General features: G+C 34.6%; 5 protein-coding genes across 7 annotated transcripts; 4 read left to right on the forward strand and 1 right to left on the reverse strand.

The window, feature by feature from the left end:
* The first annotated feature begins 961 nt into the window (after positions 1-961).
* Positions 962-3,317, forward strand: LOC110615381 (protein BPS1, chloroplastic). 3 transcript variants are annotated; one of them, XM_021757225.2, is made up of 2 exons: positions 962-1,117; positions 2,057-3,317. In XM_021757225.2, exon 2 carries the CDS (start codon positions 2,069-2,071, stop codon positions 3,125-3,127), a length of 1,059 nt encoding a protein of 352 aa, XP_021612917.1. In that variant the 5' UTR covers positions 962-1,117; positions 2,057-2,068; the 3' UTR covers positions 3,128-3,317. The 3 variants fall into 3 exon arrangements, with proteins under 3 accessions (XP_021612917.1, XP_043812999.1, XP_021612918.1); XM_043957064.1 differs by having other exon boundaries at positions 979-1,105; XM_021757226.2 differs by having other exon boundaries at positions 984-1,366.
* Positions 3,318-5,164: 1,847 nt separating this feature from the next.
* LOC110615382 (mitogen-activated protein kinase homolog MMK2) lies at positions 5,165-10,559 on the forward strand. The gene is made up of 6 exons (XM_021757227.2): positions 5,165-5,458; positions 6,211-6,340; positions 8,008-8,145; positions 8,496-8,828; positions 9,030-9,213; positions 9,951-10,559. The coding sequence occupies exons 1-6, from the start codon at positions 5,298-5,300 to the stop codon at positions 10,115-10,117; spliced, it is 1,113 nt and encodes a 370-aa protein (XP_021612919.1). The 5' UTR covers positions 5,165-5,297; the 3' UTR covers positions 10,118-10,559.
* A 431-nt stretch (positions 10,560-10,990) lies between these two features.
* On the reverse strand, positions 10,991-13,509 carry LOC110615380 (probable polygalacturonase). Its single transcript, XM_021757224.2, has 6 exons — positions 13,108-13,509; positions 12,615-12,947; positions 12,351-12,471; positions 12,086-12,260; positions 11,931-12,001; positions 10,991-11,831 (listed from the first exon to the last, which is right to left on the reverse strand). Exons 1-6 carry the CDS (start codon positions 13,186-13,188, stop codon positions 11,122-11,124), a joined length of 1,491 nt encoding a protein of 496 aa, XP_021612916.1. The 5' UTR covers positions 13,189-13,509; the 3' UTR covers positions 10,991-11,121.
* Positions 13,510-17,386: 3,877 nt separating this feature from the next.
* LOC110614494 (putative UDP-rhamnose:rhamnosyltransferase 1) lies at positions 17,387-19,045 on the forward strand. The gene has a single exon (XM_021756043.2). The coding sequence runs from the start codon at positions 17,458-17,460 to the stop codon at positions 18,883-18,885; it is 1,428 nt and encodes a 475-aa protein (XP_021611735.1). The 5' UTR covers positions 17,387-17,457; the 3' UTR covers positions 18,886-19,045.
* A 2,997-nt stretch (positions 19,046-22,042) lies between these two features.
* On the forward strand, positions 22,043-23,982 carry LOC110614303 (probable receptor-like protein kinase At5g24010). Its single transcript, XM_021755806.2, has one exon. It carries the CDS (start codon positions 22,223-22,225, stop codon positions 23,708-23,710), a length of 1,488 nt encoding a protein of 495 aa, XP_021611498.1. The 5' UTR covers positions 22,043-22,222; the 3' UTR covers positions 23,711-23,982.
* Positions 23,983-24,424: the final 442 nt, after the last annotated feature.

Below are 24,424 nucleotides of genomic sequence, written 5' to 3' on the forward strand. Positions count from 1 at the left end.
CGGAAGGATTATTTGACGGAAAAAAAATATGAAGACGTTTTAATATGTGTTCAAAAATATAGAAATTAATTTGTTAATAATAATAATAATATCTAAAAATTAAATTATAAATTTCTGTTTTTTTTATATTATAAAAATTAAATTGTAATTTTTTAAAAAAATTATTATCAACCGGTTAGCAAAACTTAGTAAAACAAGTCCCGTAGGGTTTTAGCCCAGTAAGGTTGGGCTCAGCCCTAAAACTTCATCGCAACAACTGCAGTTGGGGCTGGCCATGGTCTGGTTCCAGCCGAAACCCAATAAACGGTTCTAATTATAAGATTAGCCTGGTTCAACTTCAAAGACTGGGGATGGAACCTAAAGGACCATTAATCTTAATTCCATTTTAGTTAAATTCAACAATTAATTTTTATTTATCATAAAAACAGAATTATTTTAAATTTAAACTTAATTAAATTTTAGTTTTATATCAATCCATAGAACCAGAAGCTACTACAGTCTGGACAGCTGTTTTCTTTTGGAATTATTCCATTAATTAAAAATGGAATTAGTCGGCAAATGGGGTTTTTAGACTTTAGACAGATACAGCAACCAAAACAATGTCGTATTTGATATAAATTGACCGATAACGCTCTTCTACCCGTTGGATTAGATGCATCGCAAATCATGCTGCCTTTCTGGCCCACGCTTCCTGCCCTGTTTCGTGCTTTCTTCGTCACTTTCCGCTCCTCTCTTTTTTTTTTTTTATTTTCTAATTTTTTAAAAGAAAAGCGAATTTTGCTACAGTGAGCCAAGATACTATGCACAGCCTCCCGAGGATAAGCATTACCTGATAAACCGTCACATGATGCTCCAACGGTTACCTCAACTGACCATTCTTTCTATCCCACGTGTACCATCTGTGACCGATTCTTCCTAACAGTCAGTGACTTGAGCACTCCCTTCATTTATAAATCAACACCAGCCCTATTCTGTTTTGTTTTGTTGTTGATGAAAAATCAACGCCTTTTAACAATCGTAGATAAAGTCGTCGAAATCTTAGAGCCAAGCAATTTGTATCACGCGTTTGAGACTTTCTCCGAAATCTCAGATCTCGTGTGAGCAGGTACCGATTCAGGTACCAATCCTCTCAGTTCCTGGCTTCTTCCCCTTTTATCTTTATTTTATGCTGCAAAAGAATCGGGTTTCCTTTTGGATTATTTTTCTTTTTGTGGTTGTGTCTATCTAAGATTATAGTTTCTTCTTTAAAAGATGCGTTTAGGGTTCATGCTTTTGTTGTCTGTTTCTGTAAATTTGTTCCAATCGCTGAGGGATCTTGTTTAATCTCTCGTTTTCGCTATTTTAATTCAAAGATCTAGTGTTTTTGGTAAGTTTTTCTCCCATCTTTTTTCCTTTGCTTAGCTCTTTCTGAATAGTAATAGGCTAAGTTAATTTTTGCGTTTGATTCTTTTGGTTTGTTTATGTTTCAATTATCAATTGAAGGCATGAATTTACTCAGTTGTTCTCTTCCAGAAAGAAAAAGAAAAGTATTTTTATTTTTTCATAGATGAAGCTCAGATTGATATAGGTATATATATATAAATATATATGAGACCCAGCTCTCAAACAGTTGTGTCTATTTTTATTAAACATCTAGTTTTTTTTTTATATATTTTACTTTTGATTTTTTAAGGTCTTATTTATTTTCCATTTTTTGTTGCTTTCTAAACCGGTTTATACTGTATAAATTTATTGTCAGGTTGAATTGGAAATGAAATTTGACTTGCGGGTCCTTTGATATGATTTTGATATAATATTTGTAAGGAATTAAGTGGGAAGGTTCTGTAGTTGTAGCTTCATTATTTTTATTTTTGGATTAGTTTATCATTTCTAAATGATGGTACTGTGTTGATAGCGTCACAATTTCTCAATTTATCTTGCATACGTTCTGCTTGGTTGCAATCCATTCTAGATCCTGCATATTTTGTACTAGTATTGTACAATTCTACTTGATTCATGGAATTTGTATCTCTTTTAGCAATAAAATCAATGGGTTTGTTTTGTCAACTCATTGCAGTAAATAACCAAGATGAGCAGACCACAGGAACCACACCGCCCTTTCTTCTCATTCGGGAATCCTTTCCGAATGATATCACCAAAGGGCTCTCAATTGTCTCCAAGGCTTCTTTCCCTATTGAATGCCTTTGAGGAAACCTTGGCAGAGAGGTTAAGGAAACTTCATCCAAAGGATAAGAATGATGTTCTTAGCTTATCATGGATGAAATATGCAATAGAATCACTTTGTGAGACTCATACTGACATAAAGTCCTTGATTACAGACCTTGAGCTCCCTGTGACTGACTGGGATGAGAAATGGATAGATGTGTACTTGGACATCAGTGTGAAGTTGCTTGACATTTGCATTGCTTTTAGCTCTGAGCTTTCCCGGCTTAACCAAGGCCATCTATTGCTGCAATGTGTCCTGCATAATCTGGAGTCTGACACACCAAAGCAATTTGTGCGGGCTCGTTCTTCCCTTGATAGCTGGAGACAGCAAATTAGTTCAAAGAATTTACGAGTCCTGAACTGTCATTCCATCTTGGATAATCTTGTGGAATCACTGGATCTGCCTAAGGTTAAGAACTCAGCTAAAGGAAAGGTCTTGATGCGGGCAATGTATGGAGTTAAAGTGCAGACAGTGTTTGTGTGTAGCATCTTTGCCGCAGCCTTCTCAGGTTCTTCAAAGAAGTTGTTGGATTTGGAAGTCCCAAAAGCATTCTTGTGGGCACAAGCATATTCTAATTTGCAGACAATTGTCAATGGGGAAATAAGAGAGATATTCTCCAGTGGAAGATTTACAGTCCTGAAGGAATTGGAAGCAGTTGATTCAATTGTGAAGAGGTTGTATCCCATGATTCAAGATGGGTTTGAGCCTGTTGAAGTGGACGCATTCCAGCATTCTGTTTCAGATTTGAGAACAGGTGCCGAAAGACTTTCTCAAGGGCTGGACTTTCTTGCAAAGGAAGTGGATGTTTTTTTCAAGATAGTTTTGAGTGGGCGCGATGCTTTGCTTTGTAATTTGAGAGCATCTAGTTCTGTTGGTGACACAATGTTAGCAACTAATGGAGGAGAGCAGATTGTCAGGTGAATGTATTTGGAGCTAACTATTCTAATGTATACAAATGGGTTAGTTGTGAGATGTTTTAGTTGTACGGCCTTGTATCGCTTGTCGTATTATGTATGGTGTGAGATATGCAATAGTATTTTGTTTCTGGTTTATACAGGTATGTCGTATGTAAAATTAACAATACAAGAATTGAAAATGGTGTTGCTGTTAACTGGCTTTCTCTTTTTTTACTTTTGCTCCCCCATCCCCCCCACCCCCCTAAAAAAATAAAAAATAAAAAATAAAAAAAAAAAGAAGAAAACTGTTAGGACACTGCCATCAGAATTGCATGACAATTATGCAGAAGTCGTGTGCTCTGCTGTAGTGCTGAATATATATAGTTATCTCCGTCGTATGTTCTTTTGTATTGGATATTGGTGCTGGAGCTTGGAGCTTGGAGTTTCCTTTCAACTGCAAGGGATAGAATAGGTGGGCCGCTCAAGAAGTTTGGTGTAAGCGATTCTCCCACTGAAAACATTCAAAGATAAATGTCATTTGTAGCCCTAAGTGGGATTTCTTAGGATACAAAATGGTATTGAGCTGAAGGATGACGAAGAAAAAGAATAGCCATTCAGTATAAGCTTGTTGAATCCTTTTGCGATAGCTAGTTGCACCGCTTATCTTCAAGCCAAGCTATCAAGCATAAGAGGGTCATTAATACCGTGATATCTTTTCAAGGGCTAACAACAAGGCGGTGCATCTACCGAGATGTTCACATTATTATGGAGGGTGTGTATAAACTATGGACATTTCCCACTTGTAAGGTTCACAAATATTGAACCTTACATATACCTGGTTTCTCAATGTCCAGTGCGTCTTGCGTATAATGGCCTGACATGGTAGCTATTGGAGAATATTGGATTATAGATTTATATATTTATCTTGTCCACCAATGAAGATGCAAAAGCAGCATCCTGGAAGTTGTCAATTTTGAAGCAAAGAGGTTTCCCTTGGTTTGATGTACAATCTTGGTTGGCAAAAGATGTCGAATGAAGAGAGGTGAAATCGTATAGACAATTAGACATTATGTTGGCCCTGCTAAATTCGCAGACACTAAACAATGAATGTGACGGAGACGGAAATAGAGAAATTTTCTGGTGTTCCCTTGCTTATTGCGCCGTCCTATGTTTATGATTTTAGTTCATTTTTGAGGACCAACATTTTTCCTTGTTATTTTCCCCCTTCTTTGCCCCGTCACTTGAAGTTGCTTGCAAGTTTAAACATGAAAAAGAAGTTATGGCTCTTTCTTTTCTGTTTCCAATAAAAAAACTCAAAATTCAAAAAGTGAAAAGAAGAAGTAAAAAAAGACCAGAAGATTCAGGAAACGGAAGGGGGAGACTTGGAAAAATAAGCAACATCTATAGCTTACGTTTTTACCTAGTCAAGTCTTCAATATGGATTTCTTTTTCCAGCTTTCTTCTACTTTGTGGAATAAATACACGTTACCCACTATGGAGGCTCCATTCTTGACCCAACAAATTAGCTATTTATTTATAATGTGATTTGTGACACAAGCTGCCTAACATCATCCCTCTCATTGCTTTGAAAAATATAAAAGAAGCTTCCTTTGTGACTGTTCAAAATGCTGCGTTTATGGTCATAATCCTGCAGAAAAGGCAAAATTTCTCGGAAAATTGTAAATTTTAATTTTAATTACAATTCCAATTTTTTTAATACAGTTGGCTCAGTTGAGTTTTAAACTTAGATTCAATTTAATTTTGGAGACTACTTTAGTATAATTCTGTAATTACTCCCTAAAATTACAAATTTATGTATTTACCACATCATTTTATTTTAAGATTAATAAAAAAAATTCTAATATTTTAATGAAAATAATATATTTTAATTTTTTTTTAAAGTTCTAATCTCTTAGTCTCGATGTCAAAATTTCACAAAAAGAACAGTCAAAACCCACTTCACGAGTCACCCAAGCTTTTCCAGTTCAAAAGTTCACATTAATCGCTCAACACCTAACAACTCCATTATATATATTTCTATTTTCCCTCCACCTCTTCTCCCTGTGGAGTTAAAAATTCGCCCCCCAAAGAAGAATTGTCAAACATTAAGCACCTACCGCACCCAGCCCCCTCCCCAACTAATAAGCTCAGGAGTCGGGTCCGGTTTCGGATCATCCGAGTTCACTGACGCGTCAATGGAGTCGAGCTCTGGCTCCGGCGAGCACAACGTCAGAGGAATACCTACTCACGGTGGACGCTACGTGCAGTATAATGTGTACGGCAACCTCTTTGAAGTATCTAGAAAGTATGTCCCTCCGATTCGCCCTGTTGGCCGAGGTGCTTATGGTATTGTTTGGTAAGATTCTTATCGACTTCCTTGTTATCCTTTTTCGCCCCTCTTATCCAAGATCATGTGGTTTATTAGCTTGTTTTCTTGCTCTTCAGCTGTTCGGTTCGTTGTTTAAGTTTGTTTGCTTAGTGTTCTGTTGGGTTTGTTTAGGATTCGATTGTTTTTGGAGTGTTGCATGCATACATAATATTCTTACCAAATTAGCTTAGTTTTCAACTGCAATTTGGATGATCTGTATCGTAAATATATAGTTGACTTCAATTTCATGATTTGATTAGGTATGTATTGCCCTACTTTTCTTCTAAAAAATCTTCCATTATTGTTTTAATGCTTTCATAGCTGTCTATTTCCAACCAAATAATCATTTTATTTTTGTTGTGAAACTTCAATTAGCATCATTTTAATCTTATTGTTGGTTTTTCCAGTTGTTGCAAGTCGGAAATTAGTAGTTTCACTTATAATCAGTGCATAATGCGTTTTCTACTGTGAAGAAACGGATTTAATGTTCAATTAGGTTTAAACTCTCAACTGTGTTGTGACATGTATGCCTTGCTTGCTATTCAGCAGCTTGCTCGAGGATTATCTCCATTTTATTCCATAAATCTTTCTGGAAGAGACTTCTTTGAAATCTGTTTTGTTACTGTCCGGAGAACTATTTTTCTGGTGAACTAAAAATGGTTATATTTTCTTTACATTTGACTCGATTGTTTTGTCTTACCAACATTGTGAAGGAAGATGTGATTTTTTATTTCCTTCAGTGCTGCTATCAATTCCGAGACACGGGAGGAAGTTGCCATTAAGAAGATTGGTAATGCTTTTGACAACCGGATAGATGCTAAAAGGACTCTGCGAGAGATTAAGCTTCTTCGACACATGAGCCATGAAAATGTCAGTTTTTGTTTATACTGTTATGAAGCTCATGATTTCATATGTTAACTATCGCTTTTCTGGAAGTATCTTCTATATTTTGTGCTGTTGGAATCAAATATGGAAAATCAGTTCTTTATAATTCTACAATTTCCATTTTTCTTGTATTCGCCAGTGGATTATTCGATTGAAGTTTTAAAATTTTTTATATATACATATAAGGATGCTACCAATAGTTTTCATAAATTATTAATTTGTTTTTGGGTTACCCCCTTCTTTTTTTCAAAAAAAAAAAATGAATGTCTGTTAGGCTTTAGTTCATTTGTTTACGCTGACCTTCAGGTGCTATAACAGAGATATGTTTTATTAGTAAAGAATCCTTATTATGATTCATGATGCGTTAAAAATTTTCAAGAAATAAAATCCATAGTGAGAAGTAGCAAACTGGAAAGAGAGATGTGGATGTGAATTTTGTGTTTAGGAACTGTTGAGTGTAAAATTTGGGGCACATTTATTTTGCCAAAAAAAAAAAAATCATTAGAGTCTCCCTCTTCCCCGCTTCTATAACCCCACCACCACAAAATCAATTTTCTCTATTTCATCCATTCACTTCTTTGCTTGCAGTGTCTTCATTTGGTTCATTATGGTCATCTTCTTCATACTCTGCTTTTGGTTAGTCAACAATTGGCTTATTTCCTACCCCAAGAATTTAGAATCCTCTATTAGTTCTGACTTTTCAATGTTGTTGTGGTCAGATTCTAGTCACTATCCTTTATCTACTGATTAAAGTTGTCATTTTCATCCATTTATTGTCATTTTCATCCATTTCTATGGTTGATTCCTCTACTGCCAACCCAACCAAATCTTCCCTGTAGTGCCAAATGATATTGGGAGAAGCAGAGGTGCCTTAACTATCCAAATTGGATTTTATTTTGGGATTTGTTTCCTAGAAAATCGTGTGCCTCTATCCATCCACCTATGTGATTTCATTTAGTAAGTTTGATTCTTTGCAAATCTATAAGAAGAACTTGCAAAATTGAAGTTTTGATTTGTGATTTGCTATGCATTTTGCAATTTGTATTTTTATACTGCTCTCAGTTATGGGGGTTGACATTTTCATTTATGATCTACATTGGAGGGAAAAAGCAAAAATCTTAGGTGTATGGTGAGAGTTTGAGGAAGAGAGCAAATGTGTGAGAGAGAGATGGAAAGTGTGAGGTAGAGTGATAGAGTATGATGGAGAGAAAAATAGCGTGTCTGACAAGAGACATAGAGAGTGTGTGAGAGGAGAGGGAGGTGGGAAACATATATCATTATCTAGGTAGGTCATTTAGTCTTTATTTTATTTTATTTTATTTTATTTTTAAATTGTGAAGTGTTGTTGGATACTTGGAAATATACAAGATAAAAACGTTTTTAATGTTAATCAAATTGAAGTTCAGAGATCCTCATTGTTATAGCACTCTAAGTTTAGCGACAAACAGTTGAAATTTAATCAACCTAAATGGGCACAAGACAACTCAGAAATTTATCACATTGACCAAAATTTTCTGAGTGCATGCAGAATATTGTCTTACTGCTCTTTCTCTTAATGGAATGATTATTTTACTTCCCTTTCTATATAGTACTTTTCCTCCTAAATTGATGGAATCATCATCTTATTTCTTGTTTTTCATTCCTTTCCTCAGATTATTGCTCTTAGAGATATCATACGACCTCCTCAGAAGGAGAACTTCAATGATGTTTACATTGTTTATGAACTGATGGACACTGATCTTCATCAAATAATTCGCTCTAACCAACCATTGACAGATGATCATTGTCGGGTTAGCACCATAAATTCTCTTAGATTTTGTGTTCATGATAGTATTGTATAGTTGTAGCTGAATTTTTTCTTCCCTCCTATGGATGAATCCATACTTTTATTTGCCTCCCCTCCTCCCACTCCACAAGTCCCAACACCGTATTACTTGGGAAATTTTGTGTCCTACCTCATGCAAAAAGTGCATAAGATGTCTTATTTTCCCCATCCAATCTTAAAGGATAAGTCTACCCTTGTACAGGACAGAAATCCATGGAACTGTTACAATGAAGCAAATTTTTAGCTTAACATATTTTATAGGTGGTAATAGTCACTAAATTGCCAAACTTGTTTATCGCATTGTTACTTTTGCAGTATTTTCTCTATCAGTTGCTGCGAGGGCTCAAATATGTACATTCAGCACATGTGTTGCATCGTGATCTAAAGCCTAGCAATCTTCTTCTGAATGCTAATTGTGACCTCAAGATTGCAGACTTTGGTCTTGCAAGGACAACATCTGAAACTGATTTTATGACTGAGTATGTTGTTACTCGCTGGTATCGGGCGCCAGAATTACTTCTTAATTGTTCTGAGTACACAGCAGCGATTGATATATGGTCAGTGGGTTGTATACTTGGTGAAATCATGACTAGACAACCCTTGTTTCCTGGTAAAGACTATGTTCATCAGTTGAGGCTTATCACAGAGGTATGTTTTCTGGGCGTAGCTCAGAAAATTTTTCCTGGACTAGACCTAAATTCTTTTTCCCTCTTAACCTTTCTCATGATCCCCTCCCCCTCCCCTTCCCCCTCCCCCCTCAAGTGATAAAAATGAAATATGTGGTTGGCTCATAGGAAAAATGAAATGTCCCATAAAATAACATTTGCATCCTTTATTATCTTTCTACAGCTCATTGGTTCACCAGATGACGCCAGCCTTGGTTTCCTACGGAGTGAGAATGCTCGCAGATATGTTAGGCAGCTTCCTCAATACCCAAGGCAAAATTTTGCTGCTAGATTTCCTAATATGTCTGCAGGTGCTGTCAATCTGCTCGAGGAGATGCTAGTCTTTGATCCAAACAGGCGCATTACAGGTAAATATGGCATGGTGATCTCTCATTTGCAATTGATGCAGTGACAAGTTAAGATTTATGGATTAATGTAGCAAAGGATGTGATAAATTTATGGTGAGAGAGGGAATGATAGGGAGAGTGGATGTGGTGAAATATTCAGATTTTTCTTTACACTTGTTGAGTCATATCAGATACTAAAGTGAGTTTTTCTTTCTCCACAAAATATATGCTTTCTCAGAAATTAGGAGTGTTAGCATATGCCATTCTTTGTTTGGCTACAATTGACACTAACTTTAATCCCTCGTTTGGCATGAATGATTTTGCAAGAAAAGGATTCAAATGAATTCTTATAAAATCATTTATGAGTTCATCTCTATATATAATGAAAATTTTTTAAATTAAAAATTTTTGAATCTTTTTGCAATAAAAGAATTCAATTAAATTGAATTCTTATAAAATTCTTGATTTCCGAAATCAATTGGAGGATAAGAGTTTTATATATATAATCACACAAATTAATACATTCTTGATCAGATGTGGTTTTCTGCTAATCGTTAATTGAAGTTTGTGTGCTCTGTGGAATACTGTTCGTGATATTAACTATACTTTTTGAGTTGAAAGTGCATATAATTAAACAAGATGAATACAATATTTTAGTTTGAAGGTTTATTTAGTTTTATTGAATGCGATGCATTGGTGTATTTTGGTCATTGATGAAGCTTTCCATTTTCCTTTTCCTGGCGGTTTCTGGTTTGCAGTTGACGCGGCGTTGTGCCACCCGTACTTGGCACCTCTCCACGATATCAACGAGGAGCCTGTTTGCCCAAGGCCTTTCAACTTTGATTTTGAGCAGCCAACATTTACCGAGGAAAACATCAAGGAGCTCATCTGGAGGGAATCAGCAAAATTCAATCCGGATCCTTGAGAATTATCTGATAGTCTTTTGTACACGGGAAAATACTCACATTACTCCCATCTTCATCATAATTATATAGAACCTGTCAAGAGTTCTAGGGAAAGAAGAAAAGAACTCCATGGGTATGTTGGGATTCACTCACGCCACGGACTGTTGATTCCTTTTATCTCGAATCATTTATGATATCGAAGTGTGTGAAATGGAGGCTAGGTTTTCTTTAAGGTAACTGAGAAGAATCTCTATGAAAGTTAAATTTGTAATTTGTGTATATGGGCAAACCAATTGATTTGGGTGGATGGAGTGGCTGTTGTACTGGCAATCTCTTCCGTTCTGGAATGGGGATTTTGCATGGATCTGAGACCTAATTTCCCTTTCTTTTCCTTAAAAGTTTCTGAAAATTGATTTGAATGTGTAGAATTTCTTTGATATGCGAGGCTTATATGTTTACCCATTTTGACATGGAATAATTGAACTGTGAAGGTATGGCCTGGTGCAGTTTGGCTAAATGTATGATGTTAGGATGGAATGGTTTTAGGGCCGATTTTTATTATATAGAAGATCTAACAACTTCGTTTTTTTTAACTATTAGCAGCAGTAGTTGAAGTTGAAGAGCAAATACCAAGCCGTTCTACGTGTGTAGATTGTTTCAGTAACTATATCCTTGAGTTGAATGTGAATCAGTACGGGGCCTTTCTATGGGATTCTGTTCTTTAGAATTTTTACCCTTGTCTTAAGATGAACTTGTTAATCTAGTTTTGCTACACTCGATGCAAGCCTAGAAACTGTGTTGGTTATGTAATCTTACCAACGCAAGTCAACTTTCGTTTTCATAAACACACCAAGGTAACAGCACTTTTTTTCTTTAATCTCACTCATAGCAACTATTTCAAAGCAGCTTCAATGGTATTATACATATCAAGACCAATATGTTTACAAGGAAGCACAGTAAACTCCTTATCTAGTCGAGCTTTCAGGTAGAAGAACAAGTGTTTGCTCGTCTTCATAAAAGAAACTCACATATAATGCATGCCATAAGAACACTTCTGCAGCTTCACCGAGTCAATTGGTATATCCTCCGGCGGAAAATCGCACTCTGTAAGTTCCTCTGGCCTTTGATCTGGCAATAAATCACATGGTCGAGGAGTCACCCCACTTGTGATCCCCTCGATTTCAGTGCATGTCCATGGTATCTTCTTGGCCTTAGCTGCCATTCCAATTGTAACATTAGAAATACAAATTTCCTTAAACGGGTCGCCGGAAATCCCCTCCAATCTGGCTGCCATCGACACATTATCTGCAACCATATCCCTATAGTTGATTCCTTGGATCACCGGCAGCGCATTTGGGTCATAGTTCTTATCAGCGTGTGACCCGTAATTTCCCGTCATCCAAAAAGCCCATTTCATGGTGTGCATAATCATTCTCTTTACGTATATATCCTTCACATATCCTCCTCTTCCTACGGCAGTTTTGATCCTGACCCCTGATTCTGTATTGATGGCTGTGATGTCCTCTGCTCTAACATCTTGGATCCCACCTGACATTTCACTTCCTAATGCAATTGTGGCACTGTATGGAGAAATGCACGTGAGTCGTCTGATGATTAATTGCTTTGTGGGCATCCCAAATGCAATCCCATACTCATCCCAACCGCTCTTAACCGCCACACAGTCATCTCCGGAGACTATGTAACAGTCTTCAATTTTAACGTTTGTGCAAGAATCTGATCACCAAGAGTAAGCAATAAAAAAACAAGTCTTTATCAATATAATTGAAAACTGAAATCCTACATCTATTGATTAAAATGAAAGACTAAATCAACCTGGGTTAATTCCATCCGTATTTGGAGATCTGACTGGAGCAAGGATGGTAATCCCTTGCACAAGAATATCACTGCAAATTCCATGGTTAAAATACACTCACATCATAATTCAAAGGGTGAAATTTTTACAGAAAATGGAGTTCCTGTGATGGTACCTGCTGTAAACAGGATGAACATTCCATGATGGGGAATTCAGGAGCGTTAGATTTGAAATTTGGATACCATCTGAGTACATGATCTCAATCAAGTAAGGTCGGGTGTACTTGAGCTTTCCCTGGTGGAATTTCTGCCACCAGAAAGCACCCTGACCATCAATTGTGCCATTATCACCTGAATTAAATTATTCCAGTCAAACGTTTACCAGTTGCTTACTTAAAACTTACGAAGATTGCTAATAATCTTGGTTTTGTTCTTAATTACCTGCGATAATAACATCAGTGAGGTTTGTTCCAAATATGAGACTGGCGTATCTCCCAGCTGCTGCATCCCTTCCTCGGCCGTACGATGGCAGAGGTTTCAGCAATGGCCATTCATTTAGGTTCTAAACAAATTTAAACAATATTAGTCCTTTTTTTAACAAATTTATTGTTTTTTTTTTTACCTAGAATGAGCTCACAGCTCGGGACCATGGACGATTTGAGCAACATTTGAAGATGAATTTATCACGTGAGAAAAAGGGAAAACCTGAGAAGCAAGAAGAACAGCATCCTTGTGGAGGAAGAGAGTGAAATGACTGGTTAAGCTGAAGCTACCCGTCAGCCATTTTCCAGCAGGAACATAGAGTTGCGAACCACCATCTGATGCATACTGACTCAGATGATCAATTGCATCCTGAAATGCTTTAGTGTTTGATGTTTGACCATCTCCAACTCCTCCAAAATCTGTTATTGAAGCACTGTGAGCCCTGCAACTCATAGCATTGTACTCAAAAGATTCCAAAATCCTTCCTTTTCTGCTCTCTGCTCCCTTCACACTCAGTAATGCCAAGACTACCAGCACTGTAACTACATTAGCCGCCTGCAAGCTCACAGTTAATTGAACAAGTGAAGAAGAAGTAAGTTTCTCCCTGTTAATGAAACTTATTAATGAATTGGGTTGACGAAAACAGAAACAAAATATAAAATAAAAGCAGAGATAATTGTCAGAAAGTGGACGAAAAGTGGGTTGAGAGTATTACTCGAGGTTTCACAGGACTTATCCAGAGCAACTCCATGGCCGTAGCTGAAAGTGGATGGATGAGGGATTTGTTACAAGGCATTATGGAGAGGAAATGGCGTATTTATAGGGAAAAAAAAAGCTGTAACTGTGTATTTGGAGAGTGGCTTGTGGTTCTTCGAAGCCAAGCAAAGGTATGCTACTTTTCGTGACTAATGTGAATCTTTTCATGGCTTTGACATCATTTCAACAGAAATATTCCATCATGAAAATTATCAATTAATTTATGTTTTATAAATAAAATTAAGATTTGAAATTATTATAAATTGAATTGTTGCAGCTTGGCTTGGCTTGGCTTCCAGGCAATAAACTAGTTGGATTTTGTTAACCTTAAGCATGAAATAGAGGTTGTGTACTCCTCCACTTCCCAAATTTTCCTACTACTCATCATTACACAAATAGCATGTCACTGTTCCTATTCTCTAAAAAATACATATTTTTTTTTCTTAATTGAAACTAAAAACACGGCAGTGGACAATTAAAGTTGGTAGGTTTTTCTGGTTTTCTGGCTTGTAATTATATGTGGATGTGGAAATTTCATCCTGCTATCTCAATTTTTAATTTATTTTTTTACCCATTATAAATTAGCAATTATATAAAAATAAAAGTGTTCACATGACTGTCATATCTGTCCTGATGCTTAACAAAACACTGAAACAGACTCAACCCCTATCCATTTCCATTGGCGATGAAACTGCTAGGAGAGCATGTGATGTGAGGATTGGATTGTTTGTTGCTACCAATGACGTCTTATTGAGGAATGAGAACCGAACAATTTCAGGTTCAGTTTTTGAGTCTGTTAAGCTTATTTTTAGCTGCAACGTTTCAGTAAGACCTGACAGTTTAGGATTTTTTTAGCAGCAAAATTTTAAGCAAACTCTGAGAATATATCATTTAACTAGGAAGTTATCATATCTATTGCTAGCCTAAATAATTAAAAGTGATTAGTCTTATTAAAATCAAAGGTGAAATTTTTATAAGACTTTTTTTAATACAAACAAAGATGTTTTTTTAATTTGAGAATCGTAATTATTAGATTCATATCAAGATTACAGAATTTTAATAAGATTTTGTAGTGATATATAAGTTAAAGTTGAAAGATGAAAGATGATTTAATTGAAAATAAATTAGAGTTGGAAACAAAATATAAAGAGATAGAAAGGCAGTTAGTTAATTGGGAAATGGAAATAAGAGGGTGGTTGAAGTTGCGTTTTGGTATGTTAGTGTTGGAAAGCAGTGAGTAGGGCCCATTTGGCATTTGTTGGATTCGGCATCTAAAGTCTCGTGAGCTTCTCTCTCTCTCTCTCTCTCACGCACCACCCCAATACTGCCGACCCACTTCACGGGTTATCTTAAAATAGCGTGCCCCACTCCCCCCTTCGCTTTCCCATCATTTGCTCTCTCCCTCACTTTTGCTATTCTCCTTCAGTTATTTATATGTATGTATAAATAAAAAGTTCCTTTATTTCTTTCTTAATTTCACTTATCAATTATTCATAAACATTTTGATTTTAAATCATATAAATACAAATGAAATATATGTTAATTATTACTTTAATTTTATGGTATTTTTTCTTACTATACTCTCATATTTTCAAATTAAAAATAAGAATATATTATTTTTCAATATTTTTTTAATCTTATTTGAGATAAAAGCATATTAAATCCGTGGAGTAATAGTAGCAATGAAACGTGAACTTGTATTTTTCAGATAATGAGAAAGTAAGGAGTTGTGGGTATTTATAATAATAATTATTATTAATTAAAAAATAATTGAATTATTTTACTATACTTGATTTTTTTTAAAGAAGTTAATGTTGAATTTGACCCTGAAGTTGTCGTATTATATGTAAAATGCAAGCGAATTTGAAAGGCTTATGCCGGATTTAGGAGTAGTGCGGTGAGTCACGCTCACGGGAGGACCATTATTAGCCTTTACTAATAAAATAGACAACTCTATTCAATATAGGGAATGAGATTATTTAAAAAGAAAATTTTAAATGTTATTAATTTTAGTTTTGAATATAAAATATTTTTAAAATTTAAAATGGAATATTTTATTGTTTTTGTATGTTTGTATATGGTACAAATTTAAATTAATTAAATATGAAAATTTATTATATCAAATAATATATAAAAAAAATATAATATGAAAACTTTTTATAGTGATTAGTGAGTGGTGGGTGGTTTGGTTTGCCGCTGTGAGAGCCTCTCCGTTGCAGTGCTATTCACATGAGCAATCTTTTCCTTTTTGTTTTTTTTTTTTAAATCTTTTTAATCCTTTGGGTATTTGTCCCATTCTTTCTACAGATTCTTTGTGGATTGTTCCCACCTAACTTATTCCATTATCCATTCCTAGCTGCACATATTGGTTCTTTGAAATTCTTCAATTTTTTTAATACTTTTTTAATCAATGTTAAAATTAATTAAATAAATTTTCTTACCAATTTAAGCCACCGATGCAGAGTAACTTTAGATGTGACTGTTCAAATTTTGCTTAATTTGTTTAATTGGTATGATTCTATACCTGTTTTTTTTTTAAGAGAAATAATTTTTATTAAAAATTATTTTTTTATAATTAATTATTTATTCATAAAGAATTGTGCGTGAAAAAATTTATAATAAAATTTTATCTAATCACTGTTTCTAGTTATTAAAATTCTCAAGGCTATTAAAATCGATAACATTATCGAAGGAGGCCCAAAACAATCGGTTTGAGTTTGGGGACTAGAACTTCAAAAGGCTTCTACAATGTTTTGGACAAACGATGAAGATGTTTTTTAAGGTTTTCTAGCCCGTATAACAACAATGTACCTCGACAGTGGAAGCCCATACTTAATTTAATATTAAAAAATTTTTAAATTTGCCTTCTCAGTTGTAAGCACGCTCTCACTTCCTTTCTGTCACACGCATAAATTGCGTAAAGGAAAATAATGTAATTAATCCTGTTATTATTTTAAATAAAATAACGAGCAATCAAAACATGCTTCAATATAAATAATTATGCATTTAATTAATAAAATAAAATTTAAACACATATTATCTTATTATTTAATTAGGATTAAAACACATCAAATGAGGGAAAATTTTTATTCTCATTTGCTTTTTTTTTTTTGAAATAAATTTATTCAATTTACGATAAAATTAAAAATCTAATACATGAAAATATTTAAAATAATAATACAAAATAAAGAAAATATTTAAGATGCAGTTTGAATTCATCAATTCGACTTTATTGACCTAAAGATTTTTCCATTTATTATGAAATTTGAAGTTAAATTTTAATGCTATGTGGCCTTAATTCTTCGAAAGAACTAAATAAATTCTACATTAACTAAAATAAAAATTAATGGTAAATAAACAAGAAAAAATAAGTAGAAAAATAAATGTGCAAATAGATTGAAATTCGCTAAATAAGCTTCACAAGAGTCTTTATAGCGGCTTTACAATGCTTTCTAAGGTGCCAAAAATTTGAACAAGAATCTCTATTTATATTTTCAACCACCAAATGTAGAGATATGCTATGTCGTGCATGGAAAGAGCCAAACACAACCTCAAAAGAAGAAGATCTACACAACTTAAGATAACAATAAGGACAAAATACGTAGGACCAAACCAATACTAATTCATTATAAAGACGACTATAAGTTTTTCTTTTTTTTATTTATTTATTTAACAAAAAAAAGTCTATTTATTGTTATAAACAGTATCTTCATAGTAGGGTTGCTAAAAGAAAGTTTATGATGATACGATTGTGAAATTTTGTAAAATTAGGGAAACTTTTTTTGCTAGTAGTAGTAATATATATTTGTAAAAGAAGATAATAACTATTTTCATAATTTAGAATAAATAATAGAGTAAATTATTACTTTTAATTATTTATAAATAAAAATTTTTATAGTTTCTCAATTAATTTAAATTTTATTAAAAAAACATGAAAATAAGAGGAACAATACAATGCCGGAAAGTTTGGTGAGTTCTAGGAATCCTATCATTTGACGTCTTGCTCGGAATGGGAACTCTACTGGCCAACCAAATTTGAGAAGAAGAAAAAAAAAAAGAAAAGAAAACTAGCCAACCAAAGTTGACTTTTTTTTTTTTTATAAATTTTAGAGAAGCCAACAATCGTTGACTGTTAAATGAAAATGCAAATCAATGAATAATATTTAATTATTATACATGTAAGAGTTATGCAACATAATTTTTTTATAAATAAAAATGTCATGATACTGATTTTACAATAATTTTATTAGGGGCTCTGGTTTCTTCTATATCGCTTGTATTTTTCTTTGGGTGTGGTCAGAATTCTCTAATGGAAAAAATGGCCAAAGATCTTCATGTAATGATGCTTCCATGGTCAGCCTTTGGCCACCTCATTCCATTCTTTCATCTCTCCATAGCCTTGGCTAAAGCCGGAGTTAAAATCTCCTTTGTTTCAACTCCAAAAAACATCCAAAGACTCCCTAAAATTCCTTCAAACTTAGAAACACTCATCAATTTCGTGGAGTTTTCATTGCCGACCCCACAAGACGAATCTTTGCCTGAAGGAGCAGAGGCCACTGTTGATATTCCTCCTGAGAAAATCCCTTTCCTGAAGATTGCATACGATCTCCTGCAATACCCCTTGAACAAGTTTGTAGCCGACCAACGGCCCGATTGGATTATCATCGACTTAGTTTCTCACTGGATGGTCGACATTTCCAGAGAAAACAACGTTCCTCTGTTGTATTTCTCTGTTTTCTCTGCTGCTTCATTTCTTTTTCTCGGCCACCCTGGGTGCTTGGCCGGTGATAGTCAAAAGAATCTCCGGCCATCGTGGGAGAGTATGACTTCACCACCGGAGTGGGTAGACTTCCCTTCATCCGTAGCTTTTCGGAAGCACGAGGCTATCGGAGCTTTTGAATGGATATATGGAACAAATGCTTCTGGAATATCAGACGCTGAAAGGGTCGCCACAATATTGAATTCCTGCCAAGGTATGGTTATACGAAGTTGCACAGAGTTTGAAGGTGATTACTTGACTTCATTGAATAAAATAATGAAAAAGCCAGTAGTTCCTTTGGGTTTGTTACCGATAGTGAAACCAAAAGCAAGACAAATCACAGATGGTTCATGGGGTGAAATCTTTGATTGGCTTGATCAGCAGAAGCGCAAGTCCGTTATTTTCGTAAGTTTTGGTAGCGAGTTTAAGCTAACCAGAGATCAAGTTTACGAGATTGCCTACGGGCTAGAGCTATCTGGATTGCCATTTTTGTGGGCATTAAGGAAACCCAATTGGGCAATTGACGATGTTGATGCTTTGCCTCTAGGTTTTAGCCAACGAACGCGTGGAAAGGGAATTGTGAGTATCGGATGGGCACCACAGATGGAGATTCTGGGACACCCATCAATTGGAGGGTCATTGTTTCATTCAGGTTGGGGCTCTATTATTGAAACTCTTGAATTTGGACACAGCCTTATTCTGTTGCCATTTATCATTGATCAACCATTGAACGCAAGGTACTTGGTTGAGAAGGGTTTGGGCGTGGAAGTAGAGAGGAGCGAAGATGGATCATTTAGCAGGGACGGTATTGCCAAGGCTTTGAGGGTAGCGATGGTGCGCGAGGAAGGGAAAGAATTGAGGGCACGTGCAAACGAAGCTGCGAAGATTTTTGGAGATGAGAAGTTGCATCAGGAGCATTACATTGGTAAATTTGTGGAGTTTCTAAAAAGTTACTATGAAGATCATAAAGATTGTTAAGGCTTTGGGTTGAAGATGTGTCAATGGACTTGAGAACCTCCTGGGAATATCTTTTTCTGTCTGTACGCTTATTTATTTTCCCTCTCTTTCCTCTTTCTTGTGTCTGGAAATACTTTAGAACTGGTGGCTTGATAAAGAATTCCAATACCTTACTAATGAATTCAATTTTCATCATTTTAAAAAAAATAATTTATTTAAATAAATTATTACACTGCAATGACTTCTCAGACTTGATATTGCAATAATTATTATTAAAAATACCTTTTAATAATCAGTATACCAACTATAAATACTAAATTATTGCAATATTATTATTAAAAAATATTTAAATAAATTATTACGTAATAACTTCAAATGAAAAAAAAAATATTAATGTTTAAAAGTAAATAATTAAAAAAAACATTATGCTGCTTGAAAGTGAAAATATTTTAGATTATTTTATATTTTAAATAATATTAATTAAAGCTGAATTATTTTCAACATCTAAGCAGCCACATACTATGCATAATGAATGAATGTCCGCAAAATAAATAGGAATATTAATGCAACTCAAATTAAAATGACTTTAAAAATAATAAATACTTACTAAATATTTGAACAATCTCATCAACTAATAATTAATGGAGTTGTCTCTTAAATTTTAAGAACAAGTGTAATAAAACAAATTTTAATATTTTTCGTTTTGTTTCTATAAATTAAAAAAATTGCACAAGCTATAATAAATATATCGCAATAAAATGATATATACATCGAATGACCGCTGGACTTCTGATGTCCAAACTGAGACCGGACCCTAAAAAGGAAATAGATTCAAACCCCAAAAAAATCTACCATCAGACCGACCCACAGCGCGTTATACAGCTCGTAACTAAAACAGACTGGACTGATCCAAAACTTAGATCCATCAAGGAAAAACCTAGTTCGTGTGATGTGACGGAAGATAGAAAAGCAGGACCGACTACACCACGACTCTATCAGTATACACGACGGAGAGAAATTAAATAGCCGCCTGACGAAAATGAATAAATAGATACGTCCGTACATATGAGTTTATGTGATAGGAATAGATCATACCGTAACAGAATAACGGTTATACATCACTAAAAAATAAGAAAAAAGGAATATAGGAGGATGCATAATCCTTTTATCAAACTTACCCACACTCTTATAAATTCTATTTTTTTTTAAAAGTACTACGTAGCTTTTAAACAATTAGGTTTAGATAAGGGAGAAGTTATGGAAGTACTTGACTTCTTGAAATTGGTTGAAGAAATATGAAAATCACAAATTAACTTCCCATCTATATGCTATTAACGGTTCTAGTAATTATATAAAATATTTTATTTTTACCTTAGGTTTGTGATTTCCAAACTTATCATGCATCTAGTAATAGAATTCTTTTATTATTTTATAAATTTTAAAAATTATAAGACATATTAATTTATTTTAATTTTATTGATATATTATTAGTGGTTTTATATATTTATTATTGATGAAAATTGATATTCTAAGATCCAGAAAATAGGGTCTACAGTATGATTGTAAACTTAGATGAAGAGGAAGATGTTCTCTTTTATTCTTTTCCTTTTATCCGCTAGTAACGTCTAACGGCCTCTCTACTACAGTGTCACATGTTTCTGTCACGCAAGTCCGTACGTATGAGAATGTCAAACCCCTCTCCATACGAGGCAGCCATTTAATTCCTCTTGCACGCATGCGGATAAGGCTGTGAAGTGACTGGACCTGCTATCCTTTACCACGTCACATCACCAGGCTGGATTTTTGATTACTAGATCGGAGTTTGCGGGTAATCCGATCTGCCCTGCGTATTAGAGTCAAGGCTTAAAATGCTGGGGCGGCCCGCTGAAAATGGACTTCTAGAATTGTGGGCCTACTTTGCTTTTTTGGGCTTGACTCTCTAGAGTAAATGTGGCCCAACCGCCATAAAAAAATGAACATTTTTAAAATTTTACTGTTAAGATTAAGTTAAGAATGAAAAAAAATTAAATTTTAGTTATGAAGTTAAACTAAATAAAAATTATATAAAACTCAATTGAATTTCACATTTTAAATTATATTCAATTAATTAAACCGTAGAATTTATTTCAAATGAATTTTATTTGAAATTCAATTAAACTCTATTCAATTGAAAATGAGTTATGTTGTGACTGGCCAATAAAAAGAAATAAATTGGTTAACGAATGCTCAAATATAATAAATTATTTAGAATTCAATAATAGTTTTATTTAATCTCTATGTTAATTAGTTTTTAAATTATAAATAAATAGAATTGGTTATTAAATCTCCTACAAATTGGACCGATATCAATTAGTGAGAAATTTTCACAATTACAAGTATAATAAAAATATATTGAATTATATCCACTAATGATAATTTTTTTATGAAAACTTAACCTGTTAAAGAATGTGTGAATTTTTGTGATATACCGAGTATTGAGATGTCCTGACCTTCCTTTCTATGAATAAAATCTTAACAACAACATATCAATTTATTAGATTGTTATCGTATAATCTTATTTTATAATCACAATTTATAATCTATTTATTTTATAACAACAATTAGTTAATGACATAAGCAATTATTATATCACATTAGTATATAGTAATTGATTTTTCGTACAATTTAAACCATGGCCATGACCATGTTTGAGATAAAAAGTTATGGAATAAAAACATATATGTTTAATTAATGAAATGTAGTGACATGTTCACATAGCAGTAATAAATGCATTTAATTGAATTTTGAGAGTTTTTAAATTTTTTGTGGTTAAAAGAGTTTAAATTTAATACTTTAATTTTTTTTATAAATTTATAAAAAGAAAAATGAAAAGAGGATAATAGTGAAAATAAAGAATAATTATAATTGTAATAATAATAATTGTTATGAATCAAACAATTTTTTAAAAGGTGTCACATCGCCTTTCCTATTCATTTACCCCTGAAGAGGAAGTCATGTAAAATATATAAATTCATTTTTTAGGCTTTAAAATACCTTTTTGTAAAAAAAAAATCATATATGTTTGTTTTTTAAATCGACGTAATTTAGAACTTCTCATAAAGTTTATGCCACGTTACCCCGTGCCAAATCCAAATGATACGTGGCCTCGAGGATGAGGCCATAGCGAAACGCGCGTTAGGCTTCACACCTTGTCCTAAAGCGTAGAATCCGAAACGGAGTTCTTCTCGCTGACTGGGTTACAATTCACGTTAACCACAAAACCAAAGGAAGAAGAATTTTTTCACCTTGTTTTAACTCTCCGCGTCTCCAATTCAATTACCTCACTTCTGGTATCGTCTTCCCGATCAATCCTTCACTTATGGAGAATCCATGCACGAATCTTACTCTTTTTCTTTTTCTCTCTTTCTCTCTATTCTCCGCTTTTACCTTGTCCTCCTTCTCCCCTACCGATAACCACCTTATCAACTGCGGCTCCTCCGTAGACGCTTCTGTTTACAACCGCCACTTCGCTTCTGATGACGACTTCTCTAACCCCAACTCCCCGCTCCTCTCTGCCACTCGAACGACTCCACTTGCCAACCAGAATCCGGCCCCCAATTCACCCCAAATCTATAACACGGCTAGAATTTTCTGGAAACCTACCAAGTATGAGTTCGAGGTCAATGATCCAGGAACCCACATGGTACGCCTTCATTTTCACCCTTTCGTGTCTTCGGATTTGGACTTAAGCTACGCTGAATTTCACGTTCTGGTTAATGGGTTTGTCGTTTTGAGCAATTTTACTGTGGCAAATACGGCCACCCCCCTGGTTAAGGAGTATTTCATCTGGGTTGAGTCAAATAAGCTTGTCATTACTTTTATGCCTACAAGAAGAGATGAATTTGGGTTTGTTAATGCAATTGAAGTAATTTCTGCACCTAAAGATTTGATTGCTGATACGGCAATTTTTGTAAGTGGCACTAGAACTGAGAAATTTGATGGATTAACTAAGCAGGCTCTTGAAACATTGTATAGGATCAATGTTGGTGGTCCAAAAGTGACACCATTTAATGATACAGTGTGGAGAACATGGGTTCCAGATGATGTGTTCTTTGAACCAAGTGAAATTTCCAGGAGGATCTATTCCAGTGGTCGAATTAAGTATCAAAATGGAGGTGCTAGTCGAGAAGTTGGTCCTGATTTTGTTTATAGTAGTGCTAGAGTAATTGCAAGCACAAGTGCTTCGATCCCTGATGCGAACATGACATGGAATTTTGCGGTGATGGAGGGTTATCAATACCTTGTTAGATTGCATTTCTGCGATATTGCTAGCATGTCGCTTGGTTTGCTATATTTTAATGTATATATTAATGGGAATCTGGCATACGACAATTTGGATCTTTCCTCAATTACATACATGCTGGCTTCTCCATTTTATGCAGATTTTGTTGTCGAGAGTGAAAAAGATGGCGTTTTAAGAGTGAGTGTTGGACCTTCAAACATGAGTATGACACACACAGTTGATGCTATCTTGAATGGGGTGGAAATTATGAAGATGAATAACTCAGTTGGTAGCCTTGATGGGAAAATGTGTGCAGGGATGGTATTGAGGAGCTGGCCAAGAGGGAAGATTGGTATTTTCTTTCCTCTAGTTGCAGTTGTGTGTCTAGTGTTGAGTGTATCTGTGCTAATGCATAAGAGGACGGTTGGTGGAAGGGACACTGTTGCATGGTCTAAATTGCCAACTGATGATGCCCCTGGAGATAAGTTAAAGCATGAAGATGACGATGACAATGATGATGATGACGAAGACAACGAAATCGACAATGACGAACATGAACATTTATCTGGCAAAGCCAAAGCGTGAAGTTTCTTCAAGATAAAAAGATTTTGGAATCATGCAATATGAGGAAGGTGTTCTTAGTTTGTTACTTTGTGATATTAAAGGTGATGGATGATTCTATAACTTAATTCATAATGTGAAGTCTCTAATGAAAGAGCTTGTTGTGTAGTTGAGGGGGAATATGTAAGTAAGTTGTATTTACAGCATATAGGGTATTGGTAAATAACCTTTGGCATCTCACTGTTGTTGTATCCTTTTGTGCCTTCCTCTCATAATGAATTGCAGATTACTTTAAAGATGGTCTTTTTCTTGATCATATATCTTATGCAACTTTTAGAGTTTGAATTGTATGATATCCTGTCAATGCTGTTGTTTCTTTTTCTCAAGTACAGATGCACCGATGTTGTGAAGCTTAAAATTGAAAACCATTTCGGAGTATCAACATTTTTATTGGGCTTATAATGAATCATCCAAGTATAGATGTGCAAATATGATGTCCTCCTTGAGCATGGTTTTGGTTTAGTCTCTCCAATAGTAGTTTGTGCTGTTCTCATGGATCTAATTAAGCCTAATCTAATTATGGGAGTTGATGGGCTGGTCTGACTGTTCTCAGATTTAGATGGTCATGATTCTTACTGTGACTGCTATGCTGCTTCTGTTTTTTAGTTTTCTTTGGATAGGGTGGATGGTACAATTCGTGGACCAAAGGATTTAAGTCTATGAGCTTTGTTTCTTAAG

The sequence above is a fragment of the Manihot esculenta genome, chromosome 5 (genome assembly GCF_001659605.2).
Source record: "Manihot esculenta cultivar AM560-2 chromosome 5, M.esculenta_v8, whole genome shotgun sequence".
Lineage (NCBI taxonomy): Eukaryota > Viridiplantae > Streptophyta > Magnoliopsida > Malpighiales > Euphorbiaceae > Manihot > Manihot esculenta.

Bases quoted from the DNA above. Each gene is read 5' to 3' on its own strand.
- LOC110615381 (XM_021757225.2), top strand. From the start codon at position 2,069: ATGAGCAGACCACAGGAACCACACCGCCCTTTCTTCTCATTCGGGAAT.
- LOC110615382 (XM_021757227.2), top strand. From the start codon at position 5,298: ATGGAGTCGAGCTCTGGCTCCGGCGAGCACAACGTCAGAGGAATACCT. The intron at 8,829-9,029 runs GTATGTTTTCTG...ATCTTTCTACAG, and splicing joins AGTTGAGGCTTATCACAGAG to CTCATTGGTTCACCAGATGA. The intron at 9,214-9,950 runs GTAAATATGGCA...TCTGGTTTGCAG, and splicing joins TCCAAACAGGCGCATTACAG to TTGACGCGGCGTTGTGCCAC.
- LOC110615380 (XM_021757224.2), bottom strand. From the start codon at position 13,188: ATGCCTTGTAACAAATCCCTCATCCATCCACTTTCAGCTACGGCCATG. The intron at 12,948-13,107 runs GTAATACTCTCA...GTGAGCTTGCAG, and splicing joins TAAGTCCTGTGAAACCTCGA to GCGGCTAATGTAGTTACAGT. The intron at 11,832-11,930 runs GTTGATTTAGTC...CTTGGTGATCAG, and splicing joins TACGGATGGAATTAACCCAG to ATTCTTGCACAAACGTTAAA.
- LOC110614494 (XM_021756043.2), top strand. From the start codon at position 17,458: ATGGAAAAAATGGCCAAAGATCTTCATGTAATGATGCTTCCATGGTCA.
- LOC110614303 (XM_021755806.2), top strand. From the start codon at position 22,223: ATGGAGAATCCATGCACGAATCTTACTCTTTTTCTTTTTCTCTCTTTC.